Source organism: Leptosomus discolor, chromosome 13 (assembly GCF_034619465.1).
Source record: "Leptosomus discolor isolate bLepDis1 chromosome 13, bLepDis1.hap2, whole genome shotgun sequence".
Taxonomy (NCBI): domain Eukaryota; kingdom Metazoa; phylum Chordata; class Aves; order Leptosomiformes; family Leptosomidae; genus Leptosomus; species Leptosomus discolor.
This window is the reverse complement of record NC_141403.1, coordinates 19,522,127-19,541,408: the sequence shown is the minus strand read 5'-3', so window position 1 is coordinate 19,541,408 and position 19,282 is coordinate 19,522,127. Positions and strand designations below refer to the sequence as shown.

The 19,282-nt window shown below is 40.9% G+C and overlaps 1 protein-coding gene across 1 annotated transcript in view; it reads right to left on the bottom strand.

Annotated features, from left to right (window-relative positions):
- GREB1L (GREB1 like retinoic acid receptor coactivator) overlaps positions 1 to 12,768 on the bottom strand; it is a 61,985-nt gene extending 49,217 nt beyond the window's left edge. The window contains exons 1-4 of the mRNA XM_086472582.1: positions 12,600 to 12,768; positions 12,166 to 12,363; positions 3,348 to 3,524; positions 175 to 351 (exon numbers count right to left, since the gene is read on the bottom strand). Coding sequence (XP_086328708.1) covers positions 175 to 351; positions 3,348 to 3,524; positions 12,166 to 12,363; positions 12,600 to 12,768 — 721 coding nt within the window. The remainder of the gene's footprint in view (positions 1 to 174; positions 352 to 3,347; positions 3,525 to 12,165; positions 12,364 to 12,599) is intronic.
- Between the last annotated feature and the right edge of the window lie 6,514 nt (positions 12,769 to 19,282).

Below are 19,282 nucleotides of genomic sequence, written 5' to 3'. Positions count from 1 at the left end.
GCAAAATCCAGACTTCAGTGAAAGCAGTGGGAATTTTTCCTCCAAGCAGTAAAGAAAGTCATCTTCTACAGTTCCTTTTGAATGCATGCATTTTCAACAGCAACTTTCAATATTTCATTCAACATTATGCTAATATAATAAAAAAACCCTTAAGTGAATGGGCACCTTTATTACCTTTCCAGCAAATAAGGGGTCCCTTTGACAATACACCTTGGGAGCTTCTTACTAGGTAGTACTTTAAGTGCTTCTGCTTCTTTGGTTGAGTGGTTAATTTCAGGTTGATATGATTGGAAAACTCTGTGAAGTACCGAAATCCTCTTTCTCCACAGCCTATACAATTCCCAGAAAATCCTGGAAGAATGAAGCAGAAGATACACAAACAGATGAAATAACTTGTACTATCTGCTAGGAATAAGGCCCTTTCAACCTACCTGCACATCCAGTTGACAGCAACTGGTGGCCTCCAGCCAGCCAGCTTCCGTAGATGTCCTGCGCAGCATGTGTGTCAGCAAGCAGCTGAACATGGGCAGATTTTAGTCTTAGCTTTTCTGAAAGCTTTTCCATCTTTCTAGGTCATACTAACTTACGCCAAAATCCTACCACCAATTTTCCACTCTACAGTGCAGACAGGAATAATGACTTGGCAGGAGGACAGCTATGATGCCAGGCTAGTAAATCTCAATAAGGAAGAAAAAAAAATTTCCATTTTTTTCTACATTAAAAAAACATGGGTTCCAAGCTCTATGCATCTCACTCTCTCTAAACAGTGGCTCATCCACAGTAGCCACTGCAACGTCAAGTGACTAAAATTAACTTTACTATGTAAAAAATTTTCTCTGAGACTTGCTATACAAAGTATTTTCCAAGTAAGCTGGACCTTACAGCTTATTAAAGTCTCAAAAACAATCATTTGATGTCAAGATTTTCATGGCAAAAGTTAGGAGTGCTTCAGAAAGTTTTTAAAAACCTACAACCTCTCATGAAAGTAACAGATTTAGGAACAAAGGCAGAAGACTGCTTTTCTGCAATATTTCCATAATGGTTTCACAGAAGGGGGTGGAATTTTGAGTTGAGGTCTGGAGGACAGGGTCCAGACTGAGGATTATAAGCGCCCTTGACTTCCAGTGCCATTCACAACTACATTAATGGGAATGTTGCATATAGATGGCACTGCTCTAACGTCTCCTAGAACAAAGCACAGGGCATGTTCTGAAATGGGCCTGCCTCAAAACCCTTGGTGTTCGAATAAGCCCTCTATTACCTAACACGGAGCTCCTCTGGCTTACTTGCCACTCCACTCACCTATGAATCGCTTCCAACCCTTAAGGAAGAAAAATTTTATATTCTTTCTAGAACATCAATAATGATTTACAATAGTGCTGGGCAGACTAATACCTAGAAATGCTTTATTTTTGTGTGTTTGGGGTTTTTTTTTTCCGTTTACTAATCAGTTCAAGATCTGTAACAGAACCAATTTTTTGTCTTCACTACTGTCATTATTTTTCCCAATGCCAAGCACCTTGGAAAACACTGGTTCCTATCAGCCAAATTCGTAGTTTTACGAAAAAGATACTTAGTCCTTTTGTCAAACTGCATTTTCCATAAAACTCTTATTAATTAGGCACTGTCTTTAGCCTTACTGTGCCTCATTATCATCTTTTACCACTGAAGCCAAGAAAACTCAATAACAACTCAGTGTTATGAAGCAGGGATTCTTTATTGCGGTTCCGGGCAGCATGGGGGATGGCTGCTTCCATGCGTGCGGGCCCAAGCGTTAGGATTCTTGCCTTATATTTACAGCTTTCATGTTTACTCACTTAATTTCTAAGAAAAGGTTGGGTTATTCTAATTATTTCTAAAAGCTAGTTTTCTAAAAGCTAGTTAGCCATTCTTTACACCATCACGTTTCTGAGAATGCCAAGAAGTAAATTTCTTCATCCTGATTCTCCTGGGACTGAATCAGTCCTTCCCTTCTCATTGCAGCCCCCAGGAACTATTGGTGCATCTCCATAGTTGTCAAAAACAGCCATCGGGGTCTCACAGAGCTACCGAGTCAATTCTTTGCCCATAGGTACCAGTTACACAGGCCTAGAGGCATTCAAATATGTAACAGCAGCAACGCCAGAGCAGAGATGCGAGTCACTAGGCTCATCATCAAATGATATCAGAGATGATAGATGGAAACAAAGCCGGGGGGGGAAGAGGAGCAAGACTTACCAACAAAGACAAGCAGTACCACATTTAATCAGACTAAACACCATCTGTCTGTCTATCAGATAGTTTTTATTGATCAGCACTTGACACTTCCCCTGCTCAGTGGGGGAGATGCTCCTCTAAGGATGGCAGTATACACCAGAATACCCCATGATCCCACATCCCCAGCAAGGGCACATCACACCACAGCTCCTAACTCAGGCCAGTGGGATTTCTGCCTTAGGTCCAAAGGTTTACAGCGTGTAGTAGCATATTATATGGGTTTAAGGGAGAAATAACAAACCACATAAGCACAAAAACGAGGTGTTTTCAACAGTTATGCAAAATGTTGCTGGTCTGGACCAGATTTTGAGCAGTGTGGTTAAATCAGGGTATTCATGATTTATTGTAATTTTTTCCCTGTTGAAAGTTCTTTCTGAATATATTCTAGGCAGCACAATGACTGGAGGGAGAAATGAGAGAGTAAATTCAAAACAGGCTAAAGGAGCCAAAATACATTAAATCACTTTTACTAGCCTGTTAAAATGCATACCAGTTGGGAGCCAGACAGGAAATCTAGGTGCACATATGCCTGTCTTCAATCACCAAGAAGCATTTTTATATTAAAATTTTAAAGCTTACAAACGTAACCAATTATGACGTAATGGTGCAGGTTTTTTTCTCCCTATGTATCAGATTTTGAGAAGCAAACTGCCCTCAGAGCTCCTATTGAGAACGATGTTCCTGGTGCAGCCAAGGGCAGTATTTGTCCCTTAATCCACAGAAAAATAGATAGCTCATCTTCAACATTGGCATGAGCATATTTCTTCTTAAATGAAAATGCTGTAAGCACCAGTAGAGATAAAGAGTACGTGGATAGCTCGCATTTAGAATGCCAGGGCTGCAGTTGACTTCTGCCCACACAGAAATCACCAGCTTTGATTGTGGTTAATTGTGGAATCAGGGGCTTGTTTTAAAATGGTCTTTTCAGACAGGTTCAGCTACAGATTTAATTTAATAAAAACAAGCCTCTCCTCAACATATTTCTAATAGAAGGTCATTAGCTGAAATTACTTTAGATAATTTTGAACAGACCTTTTTCTCTGAATTATTACGACACAATTAAAAAAAAAAAAAAAAAAGAAGTCTCTTACCTAAAAGTGCATTTTTTCCGTGATCATCTGGCAAAAACCGCTTGTCAACAGCGCAGACTAGAATGTGCTCAGGAAGGTTGGGAGATTTGGCTCCTACTAACAGGAAGCCTGCTGGGATATCAATTTGCTCCATGCACAGAGATACTAACCGTAAATCCTTGCCTGCTTGACAAAAACCTAAAAAACAAACCAAAACAAATGATAAATCTTCAAAAGATTTTGTTTAATTTTCTTCTTTTTATCAGTTACAAAAGCAAATGAGGCTTCACAACTTGATGCTGTAACTGAGGATTTTAATATAACATTTTCAAGGGAAATTGAGGAAATGGAGATAGCATCTCATCAGATCCACTAGCTCAGGGTTTCAGAGACAACAGATAAACACTATTTTTAAGAGATCCTGAATGCATTCAGGCAGAGAAGAGACTTAAGTCTCTGAAGACTAGACATTAAATGGCTCAGAAACTCTGTTTTTCAAAAACATTGAAAATAGGAAGGAAAGTTTGTGGGTTTATAATAGAAAACAGCTCTTAAAACACGCCAAGGAATATTTTTTTCTTTGTCAAATTTCAGTTTACAGTCCTTTCAAGAGAAATAATTTTGTCGTTGTTGCTTGTAACACTCTGGCATCAGTACATAAACATCACTGAGTAATACAAAGGAGTAATAAAAATTGATAACTGAAGTTTAGTACTGACTACTAAAGGAAAAACATTTTAAAATCTGATTTTTAACTTGTTTATACTTTTCAGGAGTTCCAGCAAGTAAATGTTAATTCACCGGTTGTACAGATATTCACCATGTTTTCTGTAAGTGACCCATTGAGTCTCTTGAAGCCTCAAAGGGCTGAGTGACTTCAAGTCTCCTACTCGTTTCTTCCCCACCCAAATACACACATGCACACAAAATAAGAACATACTGTTGCTTCTTGTGCTGCTGGTCAATGTAGGGCTAAAGCCAGAGGCAGAAGTGGGCAAAACTGGGGACTGGAGCGAGCTTCTGCTGTTCCACATCCTGCAGGGAGCAGGCGGCAGGCTGGGACACAGGAAAAGCACGGCAGGGCAGCCCGGAGCTTTGGCCGGGCACCACAACGGGGCCCTTAGGAGCTCGGGACTCGGGGTGAGCTTGGCAGCCATGCACCAAGCAGCCACAGTGGGGACTTTCAAAAGGCTGGATGGGACAGCTTAGAGCAGTTACGGGACCTCTGGAGGTCCAGCCGGTCCAATCTTTTGCTCAGACCAAAGCCAATGTCAGAGTCAGCTTCTTTTGACTAAGCAAATTAACAACAACATCCAAAGACTCTTCCATTAGCTTCAACACTGGCCTTACAAGGATCAAAATCACCCGTCACTTTTTTGTACAGCTCCATCATATTATTTTTGAGTAACTTCTATTTTCAAGCAAGGAAATGACACGTGTAAGAGAAAGCAAGTCATGTGGCTTCCTCCACAGGAGAGGATACAATCACCCTCAGCCTTCTGATTTACCTTAGGCGTAAGGCAATGAAAGCACTACCAAGTTTTATGAAGAACCACACTCTTACGTTGTGTTTCCCTTCAATTCTCACTTCTCCATCTTCAAGATCAGTGCTACAGTCTGGCATCTCCCAGCAGCAGCTGGCGGATCCCCCCCTTATTTCAGGATATCCAAAGACATCACCCATTTATCCATTGACCTTCTCACTTTTGCTACAACCATAGAAATATCACAACATAGACAAGACATCTGCATGAATCAATATTTGAAAATAATAATCACAATGATTAAGCACTGGAACAGGCTGCCCAGGGAAACGGCTGGAGGTGTTTAAAAAACGTGTAGATGTGGTGCTTAGGAACATGGTTTAGTGGGCATGGTGGTGTTGGGTTGACAGTTGGACTTGCTCATCTTACAGGTCTTTTCCAACCTTAATGATTCTATGAACAATCAGCATTACTGTTAAAAACAAACACATCAAACTAAATTAGAAATTACTGTAGTATCTATTAAGAGTTCAGCTATTAATGTATATTACTTACACTTAATTTAAAATATTATTCAAGTAGTCCATAGTTGTTACAGAAATTGTAAGGAAAAAAATCAAGCCACTGGAGAAAGACGCAGACTAAGCACCTGGAAACACAATGTGATTAACTAAGAGCCGCCTCAGCCATTATTAATATGTGTGTCTGCACTCTTACCTCCTGTGCTAAAACCCATAGCTCAAAACGTCAGCAAAAATGATGAAAGTCAATGTTTTTTGGTTTCATCTCAAAACCGTACCAGGCAAAGCACGTGCGCAAAGTGGAACGCACAGAATCAGCCAGCAAGAACTTCCCGGCAAGCAGCAGCTTGCTGAAAAAAAGGGTCTGACACACGTTCAGTCTTGTGCCTGCACCCACGATCTGCTGAACCAGTTCTTGGCCAAACAGTTTCTTCAGTTATTCAGTCAACTCAGTTCCAGCAGCAGCTCATTCAAGCTGAAAGCTAGCTTGGATTCACCCCTCACACACACCTTCTTCCAGCCAACAAATTAAAATGAAGTGCCCAAAGTTTTTATTTACAGATCAATGGATTATAACAATAACTTACCAATAAGAAGTTACATATGTTTGAAGGGAAAAGCATTAAAAGCACATATTTAAAGCAAAAATTATTCTTTTCTGATTAGATGCAATTTGATTTTACTACGTTAAACTCTTTTTAAGGTGTATTCCTTAGAAACATATTGATCCTAATCAAATAGAAGGCCAGGTACCAGGCTAAGTATTACCTAGACTTCTCAATGTAATTTAGAAAGAAACAGTGGCTGATAAATCTAGGAAGAAAACTCTCTTATATTCAAAATAGAATTTGCTTATTCAAATGTTCATGCCATCTGGGTATTATGTCCAGAATTTTCAAAATGGGCCCTAAATATTTAGGCACTCAGTGAAATCAGAGTAGCTGACACGCTTAGAAAATACCACTCTACATCCAGATTTAAAATAGAGAAATTACCCACTGCTGACAATGTGGGCAAACAGGAAATCTGCAGATAAGGATTATGAAACAGCAAGTGCAGCAAGATTTCAAGACAGATTTAAACCCGTGCTTTTACACATTGTCTCTACCTAAAATTTTCAGGAAGCGCCCAGAAGCACAAATGGAGATCAATATCAGGCTTTTGCATGATTTGTTATCAATAGCAATACTAGGACACCAAAGAAAGCAGGATTTTGGTTGCAAATGTTGTTAACAGTTATGTTTCGGTACAGACTTGCTTTCAGAAAGAGCACACGATATTGAGAGGGATGAATATCATATGAGAAACTTAGAGTCTCTTTGGATGCTTGAGGGTTTTGATGTCCCAGTGAGGTGACACAATGCTCCAGCACTCCACAACATCTGAGATGAAAGCAAAGATTCAGCTATTATGCAGGCTAGGAGCAAAACAGCTTCAGCTACACTTTGAGAAGCCGCACATCACCATCCTGCACAGTTTCCCAGGAGAGAAGGGGCAGGAAAACCCTAAGGAACCCATCACATCATCTTAACAACTTCATAAGCATTGCTCAGTAACATTTCAGCAGTACCCATTGAAACAAACTGATGTATCTCAGTCCGCTATCACAGCCAACAGCAGCCTCTAACCTGAGAGACTGTTGATCTGAATATACTTAATATTTCCCGCCATTTCAGATATGTGGGACTGTACTTTAGAAATGCCGCATCCTGCCTAATCTGCAGACAATACCTAAGATTTACACCCTGTATCATCTCTTACTCCACCCAAAGCGCTCCCAGATCCCTTCCAAGTTCCCCTTCTTCCTCCTTGCACAATCTCCTCTGGCATCCTCCTCTGCTTTGGTTGGAGACATCTCTGGATCAGAGGTATGTATGTGGAGACTGGCTGGCCAGCACATGCCTCTGTAATGTTCAGGCTGTGTAAGAGGAGAGCTATAATTACTTTTCTTCCCCAGGGTACATTAGTTTGGGGACATCGATGTCATCCAACCAGCTCATGAACTGCACAAATCTTGCTGAAAATCAGCACCTTTAGGATCTCTGCCTCTCTACCAGAAGTGGCAGAAAGCAGCTGCCAGCTTCCCGACAGACAGGCAGCAGAGCTCACGGGCAACTCCCGAAAGCTCGTTTTCTGAGGGAGTGAGACCAGTAATAGGGCTGGCACTAACAAGGTTTCCCCTGGCTCCCCTTCTGCGGAGGTGAAAGGGATCCCGATGGGTGAGCGGCAAGAAGGGGCAGCACGGACAGACCCTCGGAGCCTCGGGGGGCTCTTCTCTTGTTCGATCAACAGCTGCAACAAGAGAGCCAGGGAGGGCTGCGGAGCTTGGCCAGGTACAGCTGGGGCTCAGCTCCACCAGCAGATACGGAGAGAATGCAAGCCTGCTTCTGTGCAGTAAAGGTCTTGAATTTTCCTTCAAAGACATGCAGATGGTACACTCAAGAGCCCTTCATTATCCTTCTTTCTCTTGGCTTTTTGGGGCTGCAAATCACTCTTCTAGTTCCAAGTTCTGCTTCTCTTTTAAACTGATTAAGAAAATTCCACCCAAGAAACACTGATTTGACAGCAAGTAACTGACTGTAGGGAGAGGAAGGAGGGATTAACCCCTTTCTCTGCTACATTGTCTTTTTCTAGCTAGCAAGCACCACAGAGACCCCAACCTTATTTTCTTTTCTTCCGCATGATTTTGCATCGATATTTAATTACCTGTTAGAGGTAACCATTTCCACATTAGGAAAGATAAGACACGATGTCTCTGTACAAGTAGAACTTGTGCTGCCTGTGTTTAAGATTTAGAACATGCAAAACTATTTACATCTCATAGCTATTCATTTCTAATTGAGCTTGCACCTCAATTTCTAGTGTCAAGCAGCACTAACACATATGACTCTTAAGAAGAAAGAACGGCATTTTAGTGTCACATTTACCTGTGTAGCTTTTATGGACATCTAAGTATGAAGAAGAGAAAACCAATGAGCCTCTACAACAAACCAGCTTCTCTATGAAATTGTTTATCGACATGTAATTATAAAAAGTAAAAGCACACAGCTGAGCTGTTTCATTTAAAAAAAAAAAAAAAAATCATCTTCCCACAGGATCTCAGCTTTGTTTTAAATAAAGAACAGGCATTTATATTCTGATTGGAGATTTGCAAATACAGAGAGCAGTCACAAAAAAAGAATAATGAATAGCTTTTACAGACATTATCTGCATTTCTTTGAAAGAAAATTCATTAGTTTTTGCTTCTGAGAAGCACATTTGCATTCTGCAACATCACTTCATTTAAATCAATCCAGTCCCATCTGCCCAAAAATGAAAATGTACCCCCACAACTGTCAATACCTAGAAGTGCTGGAATCTTCGTACAAACGAAATTTGTAGATATTTTCCCTTTCCCCACCAAGAAGTAGTTTCAATGTGCGGTACCAGCCCCTTGTCGTTCTACAATAAATGGGGTATTTGCATAAGGAATTAGCTTCCAAGAATTACATATGAATTACCGGTCACTGTCACTTGCTATTGTAACTTCACAGTAACTGATCAGGTGTTAAGTACCTGCTTACCTAATTGCTTCTGAAACTACCTTGGCCCTTCTTTAAGCATCAGGTAAATTGAGGATTTACTAACAAAAGGAAGGTGCTACTATTTTGTTTCCCACAGCTTGCATAAAATGCTAGTCCACAAATTAGAAATAGCCTCTTCTAAAGCTACAGCAAACAAGTGATTCAGAACAGCTTCTTGCATTACTTTGTTCCATAGTTGAGGTACCTGTATGAAAATGAAGTCTTTTTCTTGAAACCTTATTTTCATGGAAGGTGTAATTTGGTTAAAAAAATTTGTGTTAAGCAGAAAAAAAAAAAAAAGCCCCTGAAAATAAGTTTAACCCTTTTATGACTTATAGTAAGGATCAATTGCAAATGCAGTTGCTCTTTCCAATGGGCTAACAGGAGAGTTAAGGGATCCATTATTACGGCCAGCTGAGAAGGAACCTCCAACAAACTGTCACTTGTGAGGCACTTAGTTTTTTTTAACTGGTGAATAAAGGCATTAAGATCTACTTTCTGCACCCACGTGACTGACAACGCAGCCATCTGAATAAAAGAACAAGTCACCACAGAAATAATATGACAGTTATGGCACACATCCTGAATTTAGGAAAAGCAAACAGCACAAATACCTTAAAAAGCAAAAAGGTTTCACCCCACCTGTGCTAAAAGGTGGGAGACAGCAAGCAGAGCTATGAACTGCAGGTTCTAGTACCAATATTTTGCTCTCGGATAAGCAATAAAATACATGCTTAGTTTAAAGCATCCAAACACTTACACTGACTTCAATTAGTCCATCAGTATTCTTTAACATTTTCGTAATGTTACTTATCTTTGTAATTAAATAACTGAGATAAGGGATGTAAACAATGGCAGCGATCCTCTTACATCTCTGGAAGGGCATATTCATGACATGAAAGATGAGCTATCAGATTAATATCGTGCTGAGATACAGTCTGCAGCATGAATGTTTGGGAACCTGGGTGTTTCAAACACTTACATAAAACTGTCCTAACAGATCATTAGCAGTATTTTAAAAAAATGTATTTTCCTTTCCTTTTCTAGACACAAAACCGCTGCTCTCTTAAATCAGCTTCTTGGGAACAACACTGAAGAGCGAGACAGATTTTGTAAATTCAGAATGGTAAACTTGGCAGAGACTAATGAGAAATCTTAAAATTCTGCAGATGTAACACAGGAAACTTTTCTAGGGTGCTCCAATCATAAAAGACTCATAGACAAAAACCAAAATGCAGAACCGCGCCTGGAATGTCACCTTTTCCCAGGACACACTGAAAAGCATAAGGTTACATATACACATGAGCATGTACATGTAATTATAGCATAACTAGGCGTAAACGTGTGACATGCAGTACGTGGCCACGGCATAGCGGTCTGCTTTGCAGTGAGTGCTTGAGAGCTGAGCACCTCCTTGCCGTGCCGCGCCGGGAAGGGCAGCATTATGAAGCTGAGCGGAGGCAGCAAAGGCACTGGCAAACGTGGAACAGTTTGCATGTGGGTGGAAGGTCACCTCCCAAACAAAGACTTAAACATTTATCTGGAAGCTGACAGCTAAACATTTTTGTCTGGACATGGAAGTACAACCAGTGATCACCAGAATGCGTGAGCGAGACTGGGAAAGACCTCCTGATGTCCTATAAAAAGCTCTTGTCACAATCAAATGCATGGTGGCCTTCGAGCCGGTAACGTTTTCACTCCTACTCCTGTTACTGGCAGGCTGGTCCAGAACTAGTTACAGAACCTTAAACCTTTAACTTGAATGCATTCACAACCATTTTATGCATCCATTACACTTCCACGGGGCCCTGTTAGCACGACAGGCTCTTCTCCCTCCTTAGTCTTTTATCCTTGATATATTTAGAAGGCGTAAGTATACGTTGCCTCAGCTTTTGTCCTGGGAGGGAAAGAGCCCCATTAACAGAACTCCTTCCTCTTACCATCCTGTTAGTTCCCCTCTGCATCCTGACCAGTTTATTTTACATTTCTTTAACAGAAGTGATCAGAACCGTTCCTGCTCTCCACAGGAGATTTTGCAGCCTTTGCGGATACTTGTCCTCAATTGAGAATACCTTCCTAGAAATACACCATTTTATATTTTCTCCTTCTCCCACCAATTTACAAGCCTCCAAAGGACAGCAAGCACAGTTCTGCGCGACTAGCAAATCCTCCCAACAATATTCCCCAGCTTCCCATAGCAGCCAGCCTTTCTATTCTTTGTGTTACAGGGATCTGGTGGTACATTGTTATGGAGGGTAAACACGCTCATGTAAGCTCCATGTGGAAGGGGTAAAGGCAAAAATGTCAACATTTGCCACTAACTAACCCCCAAAAATGTCAACGAATTACCAGTGATTAGTGCTTACTTCTACCACTGCATATAACCATGCACGACAGTGAGGTACAAAACCATTCTCTAAATTACAACTTTCTATGAACTCTGCACAAGGAAGCCCGTAATTTAGGAAGAAGTTAAATTAAATGTCAAGAAGGGCTTTTGGAGCTGGTTGTTTTTTTTCAAGTGTTTGAGAGGGGTGGGGGGATGTTTTTAAGAGAAGCACATCTAATAAATATGAATAGATCTTATTTCTTTAATGAAGTTAAATCTTCAGAATAGAACAATTATGGGATGAGATGAACCAACTACATCACATTTACTTGGTCCAAATAGGTGTATGCATAATATTCTGACCCTTTCTTTAACACATTAAACCAAACAAAAACAGTACTGTCAACAATTTTGCCCATCTTGAACAACAATCAGGGCAGCTCAGGGTAAGCAAGCAATGGCCAGCAGGCATGCAGGGAAGACGAAACAGATAAACTTCCACTACCATCCCTCTTTTCCCCTTGGCAGCAGAAGTAACACTGTCTCTTCCATTTTCTCTCTCCAAACTCTTCCTTCTGCCCATGGAAGCAACTAAATCCAACTTTGCCTGTTTCTGAGAATAATTTAGGGATATACTGAGAACCAGCTGTACTGATGACAACTTACGTAACTTCTTTGAGGACAGTAAACCACTGATAACCACAGAAAATAAGGGGCTTTCAGAAAGTAACAAAGTGCCACAGCCAGTCTTAGACACTGCTTTCAAATAATATATTACATTTTATGTTCTGAAACAAGTCCTTTTAATCTGTATTTTATCAGATTTTTTACTACAAACTCTATTTCTAGACTTCCTAGCTCAAGAGTTTCTAACTATAGAAAGTGCACATTATACTAAGAATAAGTTGTAAAGATCACACAGTAAGAAAAACGGACACCAACCATCAGTAGTGCAAGACCCTTCCGGGGCTGGTTTTTGTGAATACGGAATTGGTGGACTACTTGAATCTGACATGTCTTCATCCTCCTCTTCATCTTCCATTTCATTAACAGTTTGGTTGGTAGAAAAGTCCAGGTTTCCATTTTGGGAATAGCGATGTACTAACTCTTTATCCAACTCTTCTACCTTTGGCTTCACATCTGAGAATAATAAAAAAGAAAATAAACTTTTCAACAGTACTTGCCTATATCTCCTTTTAAAATAACCAGCATGCCATTCTTTCTCCTTAACGAGGCCAGATTTTGTGTGACACAATGAACTGCTGTGCAGTTTTTGGTTTGTTTTTTTGTTTTGTTTTGTTTGGTTTTTTTTTCAATGAAACACATCCCACCCTTTTCTCACACAGAAAAACAACAATTGAAATAATGTGCCATACTTTCATGGTTACCTTCCGGCAAGAAAGGAGGCTGGTCAGGATCCAGGTACAGCTGCGAGAAGATTGGCCGTGGGACAACGCTGCTACATCTCAGAGAAGCTTCTATAGAGTTATGAAGAGCTTCTTCAAAACGGGCAGATTTTAGTTGCCCTGCATATGAATTCCCCATGATCTAAAAACACAAAGAAAACAGCTGATAAGGGGATGGGAAAGTGTATACACAGACCATTTACAAATGAAGAGTGAGGTCTTATTAACGTCCATCAGGACAGTGATATACAATTAGTAAGAAAGTAGGCTATGAAAATAACACCTCTAACTAGCACTACGTGTTCACATTTCTCTCTTAATCTGGTAGACTGTATCCTCTTGTTTCAATAACAGCTTTTAGCACATTTCCACCACACTGCTTTGTGTCTTCTGCATACACAGCCTGTCAACAGCCTCAAGAAGCTCCCTGGTGTAGAATTTAATGGAGGGTAGATAAAATCATTATTATTGTCTTTTTTAGGATTTTCAGAGTAGGCTACAGAAGTGTCCGTAACACAGAAAATTAAAACCACCACGTTTTGCTTCATGACTAGTTGTCAATATGCCATCATTTGCAGAGAAACAATACATAGAGGCAGTAACTTGAATTTTTGCTCTTGCTAATATTAACTGAAATTACACAGAAGGTCAGTTCTCTGTCTTTTCAGGTCTTCACCTCTCGCCTTCAATGTAACACTACGATTTACATGTAGTCTGATCCATATAATTCAAACAATCTAATCGTACTCTTACAGCAAAAGATGTAAGTAAAAAAAAAAAAAGAGAGAAATAAATAACATCCAAACCATACAAGCAAATGCTGTGAAATGTTTTTATTTTAAGTTATGTTTTATACTAGTACAGTGACAACAATCATTTAAGTATCTGCTTTGACAATTAATATTTATGTTTCTATCAATGATGAATTTATGACCTTTGTGAATATTCAAGCACAAACAGACCTGTAGATCATTACTTCTCCTTAGGTAACATTATACAGCCCATAGACTGTTATATTTGTGCCCCCAGCATTAGGATATAGACTCTCAAATGTAAACATTTAGTAGCAGGATAGCCATGGAAGGTTTTACAGTGAGCTAAGGGAGACGCACTGAAACACGACATTTTTCACTCTGCTGGATCATTATGCCATAGGACATATGCTCTAAAGAAACAGCAATCTAACATTTTCCAATATTGTGAATGCAAGACTGCATTTTCGGAGAATTTTTCTTTCAACAGAGATTAAGTTTTCCCCAGTTAAATCAATAAATAGAAAAGTACAAAACCCTACAACGTTATCTTTGTACTTCCCTTCACTAGATGTCACCTAGCCCTATGACCAGGAAGAGACCTTGGCCAAGAAGATAAGTTGGCATTTAGAAAACCTACAATTCCACTCCTGCTTTATCACTGGGTTGCTCAAGGTCCTCAGGGCCACCTGTAAAAAGGCAGTAATGATGACAGCCACTTACAGCACCATTTGAGATGCACTACTGGAATACAGAGGCGTGAAGCTTATCTAATTACTCACCTCCAGCCTGGGAGAGAAGCGTAGTTCCTTGTTCAGTCAGAGACTTTATACAACTTCGGGAAAATAATTCCGAAATTCCAATTTAGACTAGCTTTTAACAAATTTTGGGGCAACAGCATTTCCCTACCCCAACAGAGACAATATAAACACAATTTCTTAATATGATGCACTTGGTTTTTCAGCAATAAAATTCTCAAGACAAGCAGATCCTCTTTTTCATTCTGTAAGTTCTCATTGAATTTGGAAAAGGCAGGGAGTGTGTACAAACACACAACTGCAAAGTGAGTTAGGGGAAAAGTTACACTGAAGCAGGATTAAGGTTGCAGTACACCAAATCCTGTCAGGTGCGTTTGAACAAGGAATTCATGAAAAACAGCTAAGTGACTGACATCCTGGTTTTACCGAAAGCAGTGATGATATTTCCATAAGTGTCAGTGAAAGCATGACAAACTATTATACCGTTAAATTGCACACCATCAAATTTCATTTCCGTGCTATGGAACTCTACGTCAGGTACAATGTGCATAAGGTAGGATTTCAGGAATATATTCAAGTGAAAAGACTTGAGCTAAAATACCATAATAAAAACGAATCAATCTTTAAGAATCAGAAAATTTGCAATTCCCACAGCACATCACCTGCCTGAAGTCTGTTCATCCTCCGTGTTTTCTGCAATCTATATGTCGTATACAATCTATGCCAACTATTTTCATTTTGATGGGAAACCATTAATAAAATACAGTGCGCACACAGCAAAAATGCTGGCGAGCCAAGGCCATTTAATTCGCCTCCCTGGCACCCGTATGAAGAGACCTGCCTGTGGATGGCGATTATCGCGGGTTACCCAAGAAAGCGGGTTAATATTACCGGAGGACAGTTCTAGCTTGCCAAGAAAAAACAAGATTGCAATTTGAAACGCCAAGTAAAGCTCCAGCTTAGGAACCGCAAGTTGTGCGAGCGCCCGTCTCCGCAGCAGGGAAGCGGGGCAGGAGGAAGGCTGGTCGGGGATGCGCTGGTGCAAGATGGGGCAGGTGGAGGTACCAGAGGGCAGGGGGGCCGGGGGTCCTGCTGGGCTGTGGCAGGGCAAGCTGGGAGCCCCGGAGCCAGCCCTGGGCAGCTGATTGCCTAACACCGCCTGAGGCCATTAGGGCAGCCAGGCCTCATCTGGAGTTCAAGGGAGCTGCGGGGGGAGAGCAGGAGACTCTCACTCTGCAGGGGTGAGGAGCTGGGGAGACCCTCCGACAGCGAGCTGCTGGCCGCTTCGGGCGGTGCCATCCTGACCAGCCTGCCCAAACGCCAGCAGCGCCAATTCAAGGTATCAATGCCTTCGTGTTTCTGCTTTGGATTCTACCCCTAAACTGGGTGCAAATAAGAAGGGCTTCGTTTTCCTCCTCCCGGTGTAAATGGGAGGCAGCCCACAGCGAGCATCCCGCAGCAGCGGCAGAGGAGGCAGCAGGAGCGTAACGTGCTTTCAACGTGCTCGTGTGTGCGCAGGGGGGGTTGAGGAGGTGGCAAAGGGTCTGGAGGAAAAATAAAATCGGTGGAATTTGAAGGGAAGGAAAAAAAGAAAAAACATTTCTGTTAAGATACGTGCCTGCCATAGCTGCATTTTAATGTGACCATACCCAATGATTTATTGTAAGTAAATTAATGCTCATTGTTAAAATAAGTTATCCAAATAACATGACTATCCTACATTCCTATATGAGGTTTGGTCAAAATAAAACTAACAAACAAAACCCCTGTTGCTTTCTAGAGTGAAATTAAGACAAGTTTTCCCTAAAATTCTGCACATCTGGTACAGTGTCAGTGAGTTCCAGGGGATGTAGGAAAGACAGTCCCAGGTTGAGTGCAGTTGAGACAATCTGACACAGTGTCTGAGAGAAAACGGAGCTGGACTTGACTGAGGACTCCTCCCCGATCTCACACGCCTGTTTTTCTCCTGTCAACACCCTCACACCCACTGTCCTACATCCAGCCATACTGTACCGAACTATCCCAGAGCCTACTTGGGTGCACTGTGAGGTGGCTAATGGGCAGGAGGTTTGATTTGGGGGTAAATAATTCTTTCCATATCTACACGTGCACTACTTGCGGCTAGCTCAGCACAGAGCTGGTTAAATTCCCAGCGACGAGCAATTTGCACATCTGCAACACAGTATTCCAACCCTCACCTTTCCTCTTGCCTGCACCACTGGATACCAGTGTAATTCATAAGCTGCCTACTTCTCTTAGCAACCTTTTCAGCTCTGTTTTGGATAGGATTCTGCAGGATGTTAGTATGTGTGTTATGCATATAACCCCTGCAAACCCCCTGCCAAGGAAGGTTTACTTTGACAACAGCCACTCTCCAGGCTTCCCCTCTCTACCTCACCAACTTCAGCACTCTACTCAGACAATTTTTATTTCATATCCTTAAAACTTACTACAGAGAGACTAGAAGACACAATTAAAATCAAAATTAACTCTGCAGCATGAAACATGAAATAAGAGAATTTCCTAACATGCAGATCACCTGCACCTCCAGGGTCTAGCACTCTCGGGGTACTTCCCTGCAAAGATTTGGATAGCAAGGCACCATGATTACTACCCAACACATCTCCACTGCTGCTATGCTTCTTCAAAGCAGAATCCCTAAACCTACTTCAAGTCTTCTTTGCAGCGGCCCATCACTGAACTGGAGGATTAACTGAGATTTGCTGGAGTTTGAGAGCTGCCTTACAACAGAGCTGGAAGGCAGCCCTGACGTCTCAATCTGGATCCTTACAAAGACACAGGAACAAGGCAATCATGAAATTCTACTAACCTGACCACAAGTGAAGAAGTATTAATGCCACAGATTTTAATAAAAAATTAAATATGGGCAATTCATTACAGAAAGCTAAATTACAACTACCAGGAGCTTCCATCAAAGCAGACAGAACTGGAAGAAACAACAGCAAAATTTCAAAGATGACTGATTTCATCACCGCATCGCTTAACTGGGTGGTGAAGGACCCAGGGAAATTCTGATCACTCTTTCAACCCCAGAAGCTGAACTCAGAAGAAAGTCTTGTCAATTCAAGCAAATAATCTTGTCCCTTGTGGTCATCCAGGTTTCAAAAGATCTGTGCAGAAACATGACACTGGTTCAAGAAGAACCAGAGCTCAGGTCCACAGACCAGCAGTGACTAAGTACAGTAAACACTACCCACTTTTAGTTCGAAAAATAGGTGACTACGGTGCTTCGCATACCAAAAAAAAAGTAACCTCTGGAAAGTGGGTTGTTACCCAATAGCTCTTGGGAGCTAGAACTGCACATTGAGTTGAAGGCTTGGCTAGTAAAAATATAATCAGATCATTCAGTACACCAGATACCACATATTTGGCCTCCAGGTGGGTCATGACCCCAGAGACTTTAAAGGAGAGGAACTGAACTGGAGGATGGGGGAGGGGGTGAGTGGTGTTGTTATGGCTTAAAGCAATTTCACAATTACCTGATAGCGAATGATGAATCTGATGCAAACACCCTCCATTAAGTCGGCTCTATCAGCTCCTTACTTTGTGTTTAACCTAATGATGTAATTGTGTTCTCCAAAACACATAATCTGGCTTCTGATCTGGCCTAACCCCACAGGAAAGTTTCTCTTCAAAGGAAAAGAAAGCAAGTTCCTTCACAAAGGCACTGCCAGGCCCAGCACAGCTTCTGTATCTCAAAGGGTTATCTTAGGCAAAGAGAGACCAGGCATCTATTTATGCTGTAGAACTGTCTGTGAACTGGTTGTTTCAGGTACAGCTAGCATTTTCTGTTATTTATGTCATTCTTGTTGATGTTCTGGGAGTAATATTTTTATCCCATTAGAACATCATTAGGATGTATCACAAGCATGCACACAGCAGAAAGAATGACAGTTAATAAAGACAATAACAAATATATACGCTAATTAAAAGTGTAGACTTCAAAGTCAAAAGTATATTAGCATCCAGTGGGGAAAGGCTTATGTGCGAGTCAATACAAGAGTGCAAGGCGAAGTAGTCTCATTAACAGATCCCTTATCTCATAATCTTTGCAAGATCCTTTTTTTTCCCTCTACAGTCCTTTCAGGATCCTGAGATTCTCACCCTGCTTTTGTCTCGGTTCGGGATATTCAAACTCAACCGTAAAAGAGTCTACAATCTTATGTAGCAAGTGACAGACAAATAATTTGTTCACAAAGTCTTTCAGGAAAAATGAATTATTAGTTTGTATTGACTCTGCTTACAGTGGAGTTTCCCTTCATTTTTATTTTTCATTTTATTTTGAAGAAAATACTGATAGCATCCAATACCATTTAGAATCTTATCTTTCAGTCTGATGTTGCTACTACTGTGTTAGAGGAATGGGAAAGATCGAGACCACCTATTTTTTCCTGACAAGGTTCTCCCTCTTATCACTCAGTTAATAGTACCTGTACTTACAGTATTGCATCAGATTACCTGGGATTGGGACAATTCCTTGGACAGAGACAGACAAATGGATGCACGACAGAGGTACATGCAGGATGGTGGAAAGGCAGCTGTTCCCCCCCAATATGAAACAGAAAGCAAATCACAAGTGGTGCTAAAATAGAGGCTGCTGTGCCCTTACTGTTCCATCCCTTCTGCCCCAAGATTATCCCCACAGTCTGCAGGCACCCCTCACAAAACAAAAAACATACTAAAGGTAAAATTCACACCTGAATTTATGATGGTGTTAGTAAGTTGAACTAACATGCATGAAGCTGCCAACTTCAAATCACCCCCAAATACTGCAAAAATTAATTCTGAATTGCATTTTCAAAAGTGTAATGATTTGGGAGTTTTCAGCTTCACAGTATAAACCAGCAGTGATGTAACACTGAGGCTGAAAGTGGGAAAACCACCAAGAAAGAGAAACTGAAACTCAATCTCATCTTATTTAACTAAAATTTGAAATGTCTCGTCAGTTCTTTTTAACAGTATTATTTACTGAGCCATACACATAAAGAGGAATTTACAACTGCAATTAAATACAGAATATATTGCAAGGTGCAATGTTACAGAAGTCACTACTGCACGTTAAGTTCAAGTCAAATTTTACAGTAGTTCAGCAGTTTTAAGTTAGGAGTTCAGCACTTGTGTT